We start from the raw sequence: 15,727 nt of genomic DNA, 5'->3' as shown, positions 1-15,727 counted from the left end.
GGGCTTCCAAAGTGCTGCACAGAATTATTGAGCGATCAGGGTGAGAAGAGTGCGGGTTATTTTATATCGGTTTCTGTATTGTACCGGCTCGCTTTTCTTTCTTTCTCGCGCGCGGCCTCCATCCAGACCTGCCCGTAACAGGCCGCAAAGTGCGGTGCTGCCCAGCGATGGAGGGGGGGGGGGGAGGGGGGCGCCTGCGAGGCGGCAGCGGGCGCCGCCGTAGCGCGCGGCTGCGCGCCCAAGCTGAGAACGACCTTGGCAAGGACGAATGCCTCGCCCTCGCAAGCCCGCCGCCGCCGCCAGTCTACTTTTTTCTTTTATTTCCTCGGCGCTGCTCTCGTCTTGCAGTCCGGTGTAATGGTTGGCTGCTCGGCATTGCTGTCCTCCCTCTTGCTTCTTTTTCCCCGCCGTCACTATAGGATGCGTCGGCTGTCTGGATGGCGCGGTTGGGTTGCCGGAGTGCACCTTCTGGTTCTCGCTTCTTGCTTTTCTCTCTCCCCCCCCCCCCCCCCCCATCCACCACATTCTCTTCTTACCAACCTGGCGTGACCGGCGATCCAGAAAGATTCCGTTGCTGCCTGTGTACTGTCGACTTCTTGATGCGCTTGCCTCCGCGTGCATCGGCATACCACGAGGAGATTCCGATTCGTGTTTTTAGCACGTGCTATGTTATCGGTTGCGCTGTTCCTTCTTTCTGTCTCTCTTTTTCTCGAGAAAAGGACAACTCCGCAGCTTGCCGGTCTCGACCTGTTTTAGGTGCCGAACGGGTCGTATCAGCTCGTGTACGTACGGCACTTTATAACTTCTCTCCCCTTCGATCTCCCTCTTTCACTGCCTGGAATCCGCGGAAAAGGGATCGCATCGAAACCCGCGGTTTTCCTTGTGGACCTTCGTCGCTTGCATAATTCGTTCTCGGCTTCCGACTCATGTTTGCGCTACTCTTATGCTGGACAAAGCAACTATGCAGCGTCGCTCGATCTTTATGTAAGAGTTCCGTGTGCTCTTTTGCGGAAGTCAGGTGCTGCACGTGTTCTATAACCTGCCTGCGTGCGAAAGAAATCCGAGTTCTTGAACGTTGTCGGACATCATTGCTCAGCGACAATCCTTCAATTGTGTGCATGCGGGGTACACTTATGCCGTGCTCATGCTACCTGTTGTACCTTGCTCCAATAGCTGTCTTGCGTCACCTTGCAGTTGCGCTAAAACGTGTGTTCCGCAACAGGCATACCCGTAGAAAGTACTCTTGCTCGACGCTGTTACGAGCTTCCTGGAACGTTCGCGGTGACGCAACCTGTTGCGCGGCCTCGTCGCTCGTCAGCAAGATGAAAAGTTCATTTGCGAGATGTGGCAAGACATCTGTTCACGCGGAAACTTCCAGGAGCTTCACCTCCTGCCCCCACCCACCTTCATATTGCTTTCATCGTTGACACCACGCAGTGACGCAAACAGCCTTCACCACTGAAGGGCTTACGCAGCAGTCCTGGTGATTATAGCCGTTGTTTTGCGAACGAACGAAAAACGGTATTGGAACAGCTATAGGAACGCAGACGAGGATATAGCGTTTGCCGGAGTGTCGTAACCGATTCCCTTCCTGGTTTTTTCTTTCGGCTCTGTGCAAACTCCAAGGGGATTTAGGAAAATAGCGTGAGCATATATGGCAAGCCGCGAGCCGAGATTTGCGACGCACGCACTGCAGCAGTATTATTGTCGGGTGAGTGCAGTCGGCTTCTTGTTTTCCAATTTGTTTCATTTCCCGCTCACTTTCGTTGCTTTCTGCATCCCTTTGTTCCGGTTCAGCGCCGCCTCGGACCACGTGAAGCGTGTGTAAGTTCAGTGAAGGGGAGATCGCGCGTTAAGGAGCGCAGTCTCTGGTAACGGCGCATAAACTCGCCTGTCGTGCCGTCTGTATATACCAGTAAACAAAAACGCACGCGTGCAGGAATGTCGCTGACAGAGGGTGGGGGAAATGTTTGCTGCAGCTTCCCCGAATCAAGCCGACCCTGACGCGCGTGCTGTGCTTTTTCAAACACAAATGAAGGCGCAGAGAGCAGCAGCATCATGGAACACATTCTGGCAGAGGTCGGCACACCGCGACTTGCCGTCCGAATGCCCGTCACGTTCTTTGCATCTGCATGAGCTTTCAAGTGCTCGGCTAGCTATATGGGATGAGCGTGTCCTTTGCGCGGTGCCCTGTATGATAATACGACGAGAATTTTACATACACTACATTCGGACACGAGAGGCTCCTTTGCATTCCGACGTTAAGAAAAAGGGCATGCGCTTTGCACGTCCGCTGCGGGAGCAGTATATTTTCATGAACCGTGCGGTATACAAACAGTCCCGGAAGTGAACTGGCTCTGTTGCCTATGCGTGAAGACCGTGCGTTATTCTGGCTTTTTGAACCTTCCACTTGGCGGTTGTGTCGTTCAGTTGCTGAGCTAGAAGTCATGGGCTCGGCACCTGGGCACAGTGCCGACATTCCGGTGGGGCAGAATGCAAAAGTGCTCATTTGTTTACGTCTGGACGAACAAAGAACTCTAGGAGATCAAAATTATTCAGGGGCCGTCTGCTGCGGTCTCCATAAGAGCTCAGATATAAATAGTTGGGGAAACTGAAACCCACGTGAGCTGCTTCGAGAATGTTGTAGAGGGGAGCATGCTCTGCTCAGAGAGTGCCCGCACAACTAAGCTGTTGTTCAGAAAGGGAAATTTTTGTGGAATTTGAATAAGCTTTTCGAATATTTCCTGTGACTTCAGCTATACATACGCTGCTGTAGCGGCGTCACTCATGCGTGGCATACTGCAAGCGCCTTTAAACGCCTCTTACTCGGATTAGCGCCGTTTCACTCTTGTTGCGTTGAGATAGCAGTGGTCCGCGTCGAGCCAGCTTATTGAACGTGGCTGTCATGCCTCGACCACCAGTGCGAATACACCTTGCGTACTACTTGCGGGCAGCCTGAAGGCGGCGAGCTTCAGTGCATGCAGGCTCCACTTCCAAAGCGGGCGTGTAAGCATTATGATATACATCGCGTGGACATGCGGCTCGAGGAGTTGCATGACGGTGCACGTTTGGCGTTTCGCATCGCCGTTGCCGCCGCGTGCTCTTGCCATTGCTCGCAGGCTCGCTTGACGCCGCCGTTTCGCACGAAAGACGATCGGCGTGAAACGTGCCGCAACGGCAGCGCTGACAGCAGCGCGAGCTCCCATGTGTCATGGCTGCGTTAGACGCGCTCGGAGGGTTGCGCTGTTGCGCCTTGGGCTTACGTGCGCCTTGCGTCACGGCGAGCGGGCACGCACACGCCGCCGTTGGTGGCGTGTCGTCGTCGCGTTTTGCGCCGACGGTTCGTAGCACGAAGCCCGCGTGTCCGTCCGTCCGCGCTGTCGGTTGTCGAAGGTTCGTGGCGAGGCCTCTCGTCGTTTCGCAGCACAATACCCTGTCGACCCCGTCGTTCGATCGCATTCGCTCGCGTGTGAAACCTTTTGCTCCTGTCCTACGCGCTCGTGTTGCGCCAAACTGTGGCGAGCGCTGCCTCGTTTTGACCCTGTTCACTCGGGATGTTCGCGGTTGTCGCCTGCGATTGCGGCAAGCTCGCTGCTCGGAACAAGAACACGCATTGCGAGCTTGGTTCAATACGTGTATAGATTACGTTTCGTTGAGTCGGCGCGGCGTCAGCAGCTTGGGAAAACTACACGATCATCCACGTCGCAGGAAGTGGCGCATGCCGACGAGACGTACAGGAATGCGGAGCGCATATATCTGTGGTTTCCTCCCAGGCATGGCTTGGGGGGGCTTTAGGAAGCAAGGGGAGAGGGGACGGGGAGCAGACACCGAGGAGCAGACACGCGCTTCAGGCAAGGCTGCGCGCAGCACGCGCGAAAACAAAAGGGCGCTCGAGAGGGAGGCGGTTACGCATGATTGACGCCACTTTTTCCTTCCGTCCTCGGTCGACCCGTCGTACCCCGTCGCGCCTCCCACAGTGGCAAGTCCGGAAATGTCAGGTCGCGGCGGGACGCGCGCGCCCCTCCTCGCGCAAGCAAGCGCCGCGTTGTCGCGCGCGCTCTCGTCCTCGTTTAATTTGCGCCCGCAGCGTGCACCTGCCGCGGTCACCTGTGACGGGTCTCTCGCGGTGCATCACCCGCCCACCGTCCAGCTATACCGCTTCTGCTGCTACTGGAAGGCCCACTGTGACGGTCGCATCTAGACCGGCGCGCGCGGGCCTTGTCTCCCTCGCCGTCGAGAGAACCTCGCGCTCTGCGGGCTGCAGATCGTGCCTGCCGTTTCCTGATCGCCGTAATGATGGACGCCCGCCGTCTCTTGTCTCTGGCTTGGCTGGTGACGCAACCGTTCGCCTTTGTGTGCCCCTCGATCGATCAGCAGACGGGGACCGAATGCGCGCACATGTTCGTCGAGCCATGTTCTAACGGGGCGGCGGCGGCGCCTCGTTGCCGACTTGCGCGTCTTAGCTCCGCGAGGCCGGCCTAACGTTATCGCGCCCTTGCCATTCCTTCTCCGCGCGCTCGATCGCTACAGGTCGTGCGTAACGGCGAAGGCTCCTGTCGGTGTACCTTGTGTCCCGGCTTCGCCGCTATAGCTGATTATTATTCCTTTCTTTCTTTCTTTCCTGCGGGCCTCGAAGAATTCCATACGATCGTGGCGACGGAAATGCAGGAGTTGTCCATAGTTCGCCTGCTGCTGTCTCCGAGAGGAGGAACATGGGCGGACACGGCCGATTGCGCAGCCGCGTTGCGCTCGGAAATGGACAGTGTGACCTCGCTTCTGTGCAACGTCTCATTGAGCGACCGTGGCGACGAAACGGATCTCATCTAGCAGGCCGTCGGCGCCGCAAAATTCCTCGTAGTTTATATGCCTACACCTTCAGCTTCGTCTTTTTGCTATACGTACACGTTTCTCCTGCACAAGGACCTTTGCACAGCGGTTTGATGCCGCAGTGTTAACTTCCTCATATGTAAGAAAAGAAATAACAGAAGGCGTTGCGTGTTTCTTCTCCTTTTTTTCTTTTGGATGACTGCGCCTTCTACACGTCGTCGCACCGTTATTTCCCTAGTCGCTCCCGTATGATTGCTTTGGCGGAATATCACTGAAGGAACGTTGATGCGTGCAATGGCCCGCAGTTTTTTCCCCCTGTCTTTACTTGCTTTCTTTTTCTTTGTGCGACGCGTTCGACTCGGCGTGCGGAGTATCGCGACAATCGCTGTCCTCGCCTCCGATCCACGCAACGCCCCGCGCCGGAATCTCAGGCACGCGTTGTCCCGTGGAAGCCGCGCGCCACCGGATGCATTCACAGCGCCGTTCGCAAGGCTGCACGGGCTGCGCGCAACGGCGAACTGCGTTTTGTTTTGCCTTTCTGTCGTCTTCTACGTTTCTAGTTAGCGTATATAGCTTCGAGCTATCGCGTGGTTAAGTGCGTGTGGTCGGTCGCGGTAAAGAAGTGCGCCCACAGAGACGCCCGAGGAAAGCACGGGGGGTGTCATTATCTTTCGTTTCGGTTAATCGCCGAGTCGATTGCAGTCTTGTGTACTGCAGGCGCAACGTGACGCTGTAGCCAGTAGTCTCGCGTATAGTTTACGCTGGCGCGAGATAAGCCTGGCACACCTAGCTGGAACGCGCCATGTGGTTCGCGAGCGCGCCAAGCAATCTGCGACCCACTTCTCGTGCGCTAACTGCAACTTTAATTTGCTTACGCGAAATTGTGCGAGATTTGCCGACATGGAATGACCTCGTAATAATCTGGGCCTTGATCCTTGTCTTTCATTGCGGCATGCGCTGAAGTGGTTTCTTTCGTGACGACCGCGCAGGTACATGGAGGAGCAATTTTCAGGGCACATCTGTGAAACTCGAGCTGAAACTAAAGTCTCAGAAAGAAACATAGAACTGCATAACATAGGGAGATTCAATGAAGAGCATCCATGTTCTTCACAGGCATGGATGAACATCCATGTTCATCCATTCGTGAACACAAAATGAAATGATGTGTAAAGTGGACATAGTGTACGAACAGTTTACTCGTTATATCAACGAAATGAGTAGCGGATGCTCCGCTCGATCTCGTGTCGAACACAGTGTCGTATGAGCCGTGCACAAAACGTGCATCAGCGTTTGATCAACACTTGAAACTTGCGCTACTACTTTATGTGTATACTCTGTCAGTATATACACGTGTCATCTCCTCTGTCGCTTGAAAGTTTAAACCTAGCTTCAGCACTGTAGGTTATGTCGTGATCAGTTATTTCCTCGCGAGATATGCCTGCATATATAAAGCACCTTGCACGCGTGAACACGAACAACACGCGGAAAGTGTGGAATTCACGTGTAAGCAACGCGTCTCACGCCTTGTGCCGTCGTCCTCACTCCTTGCAGGGGCAAGTTCGCGACGGTGCGTCGCTGCGTTCACCGCGAGTCCGGCCGGGACTTCGCGGCCAAGTACATCCGCAAGCGCCGGCGTGCCTCGGACGTGCGCCACGAGATCGTCCACGAGGCGCTCGTGCTCAAGATGGCCGAGCCCTGCTCGCGCGTCGTCGACGTCAGGGAGGTCTTCGAGACGCCCTCCGAGCTCATCCTCATCCTCGAGCTGTGAGTCTCCCCTTTCACTCTTAAAGAGTGTGCTTCTTGACGATTAGTACAATGCGTGTATGTACATTTGCCATCTTTTCTGTGTGTTAACCTCTGTCTGTATCAAGTGACAAGAGCGTCTGTATAGAGTGCATAGCTGAGCTACCAGACACGACCTGTCGGTCCTGCTGTGTTTACCTTTTATAGCTGTTCAACGTTAACCGCTCCTCCCACCCCCACCCTCATTTGACTCAATTGACTCGGTCAAAGGTATATAGTGCTGTTTGGCGGTTTATGTCGGACAAATACAGGCCTTCTTCTATAATCACTGCTACTACTAAAGAAATTAACTCGCTTGCGTTCCACTTGAAATAACATCACACGTGTCCACCGGCCACACACTTCTATTTAGACCAATATATCCCCTCTTCTATAAGAAAGCTAAGTTGTACTGCGCTTTTTTTCTGCTCGGAGGTACGTACGATCGTCGTACCTCGTCCCTTATTTGTAGCGACCCGTCGACTTCCGTCGTGCGGTTCTGTGATCGGCTTGCGCCCGTCCACACGTTCGCTCGCGCACGCACGGAAGCCGGCGCATGACCGCGGAAACGTTGAACAGGACCCGTTATACCCGGCCCGTTGTGCTCTATGCCCTCGCCTGTCCGTTACAGCTTTCGTCTTTGTGAACCGTGCTTTCTTTCCTGCGGAGAGTACATGCCCGCGTATGCTCGAGCGCACGAAAGACAGACGAGTGAGTGAGTCAGACGAAGGTGCGCCTCGGGTCGTCCTTGCTGCCGCCTCTTGCATGTCCGCCCCGTACGTCCGGGCGATTAACCTCGGCTGACATCCTCGAGCGAGCGAGCGCACCTTCTCCAGAACCTGCGCTCACAACCTTTGCTGGAGCGCGCGTATACCATGTATGCATGTTTGCTGCTACTTGTCAGTGCGTGCTTGCGCTAGGAGAAGCAACAAAAAATAAAAAACTGTTTCGAGCGGAAGCAGATTCGTGTCTGCGCGAACGCTCAGGGCTCCCGCGTTGTCCTTTATTCTGTCTCTTCGTCTCCCTGTTCTGTTGCACGCTCTTGCTTTTGGCTGGATTCGACGAGGCGCAACAAACGAGTGCGCGAGGAGACAGGCGTCGGGATCCGAGCGGTTTTTTTTTTTTTTTTTTGCATAAGTGACGGAGCAACCGCGGCCGCCCGTTCCATTCGACACGGGAGAAGTACGTGTCGCCGTCCGCCGGACGAAGCACACGCGTCCTGGTATCGCCCTGACTGCGACGATCGACCTTCCGTCCCTCGTTTCTTCCTTTCTTTCTTTTTTTTTTTTTTTCTTTCGAAGAGCATTGATTTCCGCAGGAAGTTTCGCTGGAGGCCTTCGCTCCGGAGGCCTAGACTCCGCTCGCTCGCGCGGAGGTTAAACCATATACTTGCCTGCGTACGTGCGCTTTGCATTCTGTCATAAGGTATGCGCGCGTCCGCAATACAAGGTTGTCGTTGCTACTTCTGCCACAAGCGACGAGATACGTTGTTGCCTCCGCCGTGCTCAACGTCATCAGTGAAACAATCGGCTGGTTTCCACCCCCTGACGCAATCGAGAAGCAAGCTAACTGTGCTACGGCTTCGAGCGTGTATACCGTTTCACTGTATATACAGGGGGGTAACAATCGTCCGCGTTAGTGACTGCGCCGTTTCTCCTTTCGAGAAAGTTCTGTCCGGATAACTATACTAGTAGCTGTTTACTGACGTCAGAGGACGGCGAGCTCACGGTCAACGGAAAGGAAACTGCGGCGTGCCAGCTGGCTACTTTAACCGTCGGACGCTTGACGGCCGTAACGTGCGCGTCACTGGCTCGGCGACAAATTCAGGCTGCGGGGGTTTAGCCGTATAGCGTTGCAGAAAACAGGATGCATCTGGAGGTCATCTCGAGAAAGCTCTGTCTAGAGAAATGAACGAACCGAAAGAAGCATTTAATATGAGTACTTTCGAAAGAATGAAAACGCAGTCATTTATCTTTGTCGTTGATGTTGACCTCACGCAGATTTTTTTTTTTTTTTTACGTCTTTTGACTGCTAGCGCCTGGAACTTCCCATCACGTCATCGCACAACACGTGGCTCACATCACCGCCCTGCTCTTTCTCGCCTCGCGCATACATCCGAGAGTGCTTCGAGCACAATAAACTTCCTTTGAATCGGTAGTGACTGTAAGTTGCAATCCCGTTCTCACCGCCCCTTGCTTTCATTCCGCCGCCCCCTTCTGTAATAAACGGACTCACGCCGAAATTCCGTTGCTTAGATAAAGAGTGCAGCGCTCTATATGCACACGCGACTGCATAGAGACTGACCCGTGTTTCGTCACGTATAGCGCCGCCCTTCTGTGGTTCTAGCTGCGTTTTGGCTAGACGCGAAAAGACACGAGGTGGAGACGATTAACCCACATGTCGGGGGGCTCTGGGAGCCTTTTGAACGACGCGCGCGGGCCGCCGTCACGTTGCGTCGAAAGCACTTGCGCGTGTGCGCGTTTTCTCGGGAGTCCAGGCGTTCGCGTGTAACCACCCCCCCCCCCCCTCACACACACACACGCACGCACACATCACTACCACCAAAGCTGTTCGCTTTCTCTAACTCGAGAGGGCAATTCGGGCCCGCTCATGGAGTTTTTGTTCCGATTCCTCCTCGCTCGACGTATGTGCGCGCGCACCTTGAACGAATGCACTCTGTCTCTCTCTGTCTCTCTATCTCTCTCTGTCTCTCTGGGGGTGGTGGGAGGAAAAACCCTTCTGAATGTTACTGTTCCGCACTATGTAACGGTCCGAGCCGGCGACTACAACAAAGAAAGTGTGCGGCGAAAAAGCAACGACACGTGCACAAAAACGCGGCGAGATCGGCGGCGGCGGCGGTGGTGATACCTATCGCATGCAGCGAGCTCTGCATGCATGGTACTGGGCGCCAGAACTGAATGAAATCTGCGCGTTTTGATGGCAGAAACGTGGGCGTATTACGATATGGCCGGGAACAAACGTCCCTTTGTGCGGCGATTGTTCCCACGTACACGTAACGCCGAGTTACAAAGAGCTCAGTGTGCGCGGGCACTTCGGCCGGGTTTCTTTTCCCTTTCTTTGCTTCTTTCTTCTCTTAACTTGCAAGTAATCGCGTGCGACTAAGCGCTGCCGTTGTTTGTGGCATTATGTTGCGCGCCGCTTTGTTCGTAGCGCACGTCAGAATGCAATGGCTTTCAGTTTCCACTTGGCTGCTGGGCAAAGCTCGAATATGTGCAGCTTGCTGTCGTATACGGGCATCTCTTCGTATGCTTTTTTTTTTATTTTCGTTGATGCACTCAGTTAAGACATCATCGCAATCACGCAGTGACGCTAACCTGCATTTTTTAAAATATAAGACACAGCAGGATCTTCAAACACCCTCCCCCTCCCCCCTCCCCAAAACACACACCTCTCGTGCACGAGCTGACTATGGCGCACCTACGCAGGGCTGCCGGCGGTGAGCTTCAGCACGTGCTGGACAGCGAGGAGTGTCTCCCAGAGAAGGACGTTGTACGGCTCATGCGCCAGATCCTCGAAGCAGTCCAGTTTCTACACGAACGGAACATCGCCCATCTCGACATCAAGGTGAGGGCTAAAGTCCGTACGTCGCGGGCTGCGTGCTTCTGGTCTCGTATCCCTTATCCCTTTAGAGCACAGCTCTAAAGCGAGTGTCGGCGTCGTCCCTCGTAGCCGAGCGAACGAGCACTGTGAAGGGTGAAAGCGAACGCGGAGCGCAGCGGGAGATGAAATATGGTGACAGCGAAGAGAGCGCGGGGAGGAAGGTGCAGCGGAACCATGAGGCGGGTATGGCGAAAGCGTGAAAAAGAAAGCATAGTGCCGAGCAAGACGGGCCTTGCGGCTACAGTGGGTGCGAGATGGTACCATAGTATAGCGCGCGTCGTCTGTGTGGAAACAAAGCGCTGCATGAGCGGAGGTCTGTCTGCGGCGGCTGCTGTGAATCGCGCGCGCGCGTCACCCACGCGCTGCCTCTCACCATCTCCCGATTAGCGAGACAGTCGCGCCACACTTCGCTCCGTTTGCAACGTGCCGTACGAGACAGATTGTCCGCGCCAGCCAGTGTATCGCGAAATGAGAACACGTGTAGAGCTGCGCTCGAATTTCGTATTTGGAAGTATCGAATAGTCGGTTGATCTTTTTTTTTTTAATGTTTTATAGCGAAGGCTGTTAGCCTCTAGTTGGTCGGCATTTTTCGTGTCCGCGTCCGTCAGCAAAAATGTCGGCCGATCCCGGCGGCGGTGCATGGGTCAGGAGCAGTGGCTCGTACGCCCGTAAGGCAGATCGAGGCGTCAAGCAGTCAGCAAAGTGAAGCGAACAGTGCATGCGCTCTTTGGAATCACGCATACAACGTACGGAACAGCACACGTTTCAATAAAGAACAAGCACGAAACAATAATCTGAACTACTTAACTGATAAGGCGCTCATGATAACCATGCATTCGAAGCACGTAGCGCTCCCCGCGTACATTTCGTGGTAAAGATTATTGTTGAGCCAGCTGGCGCGCCGACGGCAGCTAACGTAGGGAGCGACGTCCCTATAGCCTTTCGTATACAAAAGAATCAGCCTAGCAACTGACTTAAATGTTGCAGCATCGGTATGGGTGGCGGCGTGCGGACAAAATTACGATTACTATATCATTACTATAAAGCACTCGAGCGTCGCACCACGTAGTGGTGGTTTCCAACAACTTCGCTGGACATCCACTTTCGCAGGGCCGGGATGGCGAGTCAATTTCTTTTTCTTTTTTTTATCGTTTTTTTTCTGTGCTTATTAATTTTCGCAGTATTAATGCTCGCCCTCCCTTACCCTTTTGTGTGACCGTCTCGTCAAATCTCTCTTGATTAAATTTCTGACCACAAGTCTGTCAGCAACTTGCATACGATATACGTCCGGGTAACCCCGGACAAAAAACCATAGAGGATGCCAACTCGTTACTCAACTTCCAGTGATCATTCACTAACGAATAAACAGATAAATATATGAACACATTCGGGGATGAAGTGCGGCCGCCTGCGTGGTTGCCGTCCAAATTCAACTTCACTTGGCCGCTTGCAAAGACAGCTTAAGTAAGAAAGCGTATATCTTACACACGGCAGGCTCCACCACCGGCACGCCGTCTCGCACCGTACTCGAGTGTCACGTAACCGCGCACGCAACGACACGCCACGAATAAACACGGAAGAATAGAACGCCAGCTGCTCTAGAAAAATGACTCTGCAGCTTGCTTTTCAGGGAGGGCGTAGCCGTTTCATAGTACGCGTGGCAAAGAAAGTGTCAGAGAGGCAGACTCGGAAATGACCGAAGGCTGGCGGGACGGCCGTCGTGTATCAGCAATAAGTTATGCAACGAGTCTTACTGAAGCAATTATGCGGTGCGGTGCCACGTGAGAAATTACTCGCGGTTTGAAATCGCTCTTGGGCCTGCAGACCCGACAGGCTGCCGCACCGCGCAGCGTAGTTACGTGCATTTCATCATTAGTTATACACTGGGCGCACGTCCATACACTCCATCACAACAGATCTGCACCGGGTTGTTACAGGGCATCCGACCTCGGCGTATAGAGACGCGGCGGCATTTCTGCCGGCACTGGAATGCACCGACGATCGTGCTCCGAGATTTACATCCTGTTGTCTCGACAGGTTAGGTTCGGTTGGGTCAGGTCACGGCCGCGCTTCTTTCGCATTCAGAGAAGGACAGGCCTCCGCGGACGGGTTTGGAGTGCATAGCTGTCGTTACTTGTAGTAACGGCGATGTACGCGGAAGCGAGCTCTGGTCGACTGTGCGCTGGTAGCATGTATTGTTTTCTGCTTCTGCCTCTTTCGTTGGATAGGGCATGGACAGTAATCAAACGAAAAAAAAAAAGACCTGCGAAGAATTCAGGGATGAGCCCGGTCGTGACTTTCGCGACGTGTTGTCATCTGAAACTACACAATCTGCAAGGATAACGCAATCCAGAAGGATGAGCTATAGGCAGCCTGAAATTGGAAAGATCGCGATTTTGTGTACGCTTCGGCAATCAAGAGCGCATTTCTCGTGCGGATTTACTTCCGCGAGTTACGTTCTCACGTTAAAGGTATGTGTAAGTGGCAGTGAGTTGTCGCCCTTTGTGAATACTCAAATTCTAACACGTGTTTTATCGAGCGCCGAATTCGGAGCCAGTCGAATTTGCGGAACATTTCGCAGAAAGCGAACGTTAACTGATAGTATTTTAGCAAGAGTTAAGAGCAAGAAATGCCCTTGGGCTGGGAAATGTATAGATGTGAGCGAATGAATGTCGAGTGAATGAATGTCGAGCATGTGGAGTTCGGGCGGCATAGCACGAAGCGCATCACAAAATGAGCGAACACCGGCTAGCTCAATTTCTCGCTAATCTTGGAGGAAACTGATCTCGCGGAATGCTCAGAACGCACATCACCGCTGGCCTTACTAGAATGGTACTGGGAATTTTCCGGAATACTGAACATCGCAATAATGGATTCATGCGGGATTGGGTACAACGGGAAAGAGGCAGTGAACCTCAATTGTGAGACTCGCAGTCCGAAGTGGAACGTAGTCGCGGAGGCGCGAAGGAGTGTGGAGACGGAAGGACGAGATATAGGCCATCGGGCTTGCTTGGCGGAAGGTGTAGACTTAATTTGAGATCCTTATAGGATGGCTGCCTTTGTCCTGCAATCTACCACTTCATATTTCTGTGTCCACGCTCAAAGCGCGGTGTTTGCGCCCTCTCGTGTAGGCTAAAGCGCGGCGAACGTGTGTTGCGGAGAAAGTGTATGGGTTCGGTCTGGGAGGCGGCCTCGCACTAAGTAGCAAGCGGGCATTGTTGATGGCTAGCCGCGGTGCCCGATTACGCGCGCGATTCTCTCCTCCTCCTCCTAGTCACCCCCACCACCATCGCGCCCGCTGCCAGCGCCGCACCACACGCGCGGGGTCACGCTCACGCGGCAGGCTGCCGCTGGTGCAGCTGCTGCTGCAGCGAGCAGCAGGTCCTCGTGGCGCACATGGTCTCCTCCGGCGCGGCGCCCGCGACGTGACTGCGCTGGCGAAGCCTTAGCCGGGTCGCCCCAGTTTTCGTGACACCGTTCGGCGGCGTTAGGGCCCGTACATGGTCGCTCCGCCCGTCCGTTCCGCCCTCGTCCGGTCGCGAGCGGAAGCCCGAAAGGCGGAAGGTGTCGCAAAATTCGATGCACGCTCAATCCGCACGAGCGGAACGCACGCGCACTCCTATTGGGCGACGCGGCCTGTTGACAGCTGGCAACCGTTCGGCGGAGCAAAGGTGTTCAAGGTTGGCAACGACCTTTGACAGCAGACGACACTGGCATATTTTTGCAGATGTGATTTCAATTTTCCGCGTTCCGGCGAAAATGCGATTCTAGGCTGCCACATTCTGTTCTGCAGCCGTATGTGTTGCATTGGCACCGTCATCCTTCTTCGAAACATTGCACAGTCGTCTTATCTGCGCCACCTTTTACAGATGTATTGCAATCGCATCACGTCGCAGCACGCGACGTATTCTCGGATGATTACTTTCAGTGCACGCTGCCTTGGCTGGTTGAACAACACCTCTCTAATTATCCAACGTGATCCGTTCTGCGACACGCGAAGCTGATATTGTCGCCGGAAGCGCGGTGGCGCGGTTTCTGTAGTGTTAGTGACAGCTTGCAAGAATACAGAACACACGCACATCTGTCGCGGAATGCATTTGCGTAGGTCGCCAAGAGGCACATTTCTACCACTGAGAACGCGTGTGAGGCCCCGAGTACAGCTTGCTGATACGCTTGCTCGTGCTTTTTTTTTTTCACTCTGCCAGTTTTAAGAGGGTGCTTAAAGCAGTTGGATGCATGGAATGCCTTTTTCTTAAATGATATGCTCAGCGATGTCTGAAGTTCTCACCGTGTGCAGAAAAAGTTGTGCATGAGTGGTTAACTTCATGCAGCAAGGAATTGAAGGTTAAGCAGTGAGTGTACAATTCATTATGACTGGCTTAAAGCAATGTGTATGTATTGCGGTGACCTTATGCAGATATATGCATACTCATGAGATATGTTTCCAAGGGGAGTACTTATTTGAAAGCATATAATTTACATTGCTGATAAGAAAACTTATTTTGAGTGAAATCAAACAATTGCATTCTTTCTTGCCAGCCTGGCTACCCAATATGTTGCCACCTTACTACGCCTGAACTATACGGTGCCATTGGACAATGCTGTATCCCTGCAGGCACGCTAGAACAGCTTGGATATGCACAAACAATCCTTTACATCGCACTTAAATTAAGGTGGTGTAGATTTGCTGTCACAATGTGCTTGTAAGCATAACTGCCGAGCATTCAAAAAAGTGTTTGAAATGTAAGGGTGGATGCTCAGGTTTGCAGGTGTGACATTTTACATTTATAGTGCAAGGACACACCGATGAACAGGAAAGATACCACACAAATCCTCGTGTTGTGACCTTGCAGTCACAATGCAAGTAGTTTTCAGTGGTGTTTAGCTATAAACATGTGAAGCAATCTGTAAATTCAAAACTGTATTAAGTAAACTGAGACACCATGAAAAGCAACATAACACTACGGTGTACACATATTTTGTCACATAAGCTCTTTGTGGTGCAGGTCAAATATGTATACAAGCTATTTGTAGGAAGTAGGAAGCCTATCCAATATAAACGAGAAACTTGCAGGCAAGGTAATCACAACAAACCAGCTGAGACGTTGGTACTATTCTACTTGTGCTTGTACTTCTACTATGCGCTGCTGGATGGTTGCGACTGATATGCTCGCGAAGGTTTGGGTCATTCACATTTCAAGGGATGAGTAACTGTTACATATGTAAATCATCCTCCTCTGCATGCAGCCGCTGTGGCTGGCAGTCGATGCCGTAGCCTCATGCTTAGCAGCCCAACACCACAACCACTAAGCAATCACGGCGGGTAACTGCTCCTCAGGTTGTGCAATCTGTGTGGCTGTATCAAAGCACTGATGTAACACGTGTTTCAGTGGGGTCTAACTACCGCACAGAAGTTGTGGTGCAGCGCTTCCTAATGACATGTGTTGCAGCTGGGATACAAAGAGTTGAGCCTTTGTATCCGATGAGCATACGGTAA

At 53.2% G+C, this 15,727-nt stretch overlaps 1 protein-coding gene across 3 annotated transcripts in view; it reads left to right on the top strand.

The window, feature by feature from the left end:
- Drak (Death-associated protein kinase related) overlaps positions 1 to 15,727 on the top strand; it is a 240,002-nt gene that overhangs the window by 199,567 nt on the left and 24,708 nt on the right. For all 3 annotated transcript variants that reach the window (XM_070532150.1, XM_070532151.1, XM_070532149.1), the window contains exons 3-4: positions 6,379 to 6,591; positions 10,056 to 10,194. In XM_070532150.1, coding sequence (XP_070388251.1) covers positions 6,379 to 6,591; positions 10,056 to 10,194 — 352 coding nt within the window. The remainder of the gene's footprint in view (positions 1 to 6,378; positions 6,592 to 10,055; positions 10,195 to 15,727) is intronic.

The sequence above is a fragment of the Dermacentor albipictus genome, chromosome 1 (assembly GCF_038994185.2).
Source record: "Dermacentor albipictus isolate Rhodes 1998 colony chromosome 1, USDA_Dalb.pri_finalv2, whole genome shotgun sequence".
Taxonomy (NCBI): Eukaryota; Metazoa; Arthropoda; class Arachnida; order Ixodida; family Ixodidae; genus Dermacentor; species Dermacentor albipictus.
This window is presented reverse-complemented; position numbering and strand designations above follow the sequence as displayed.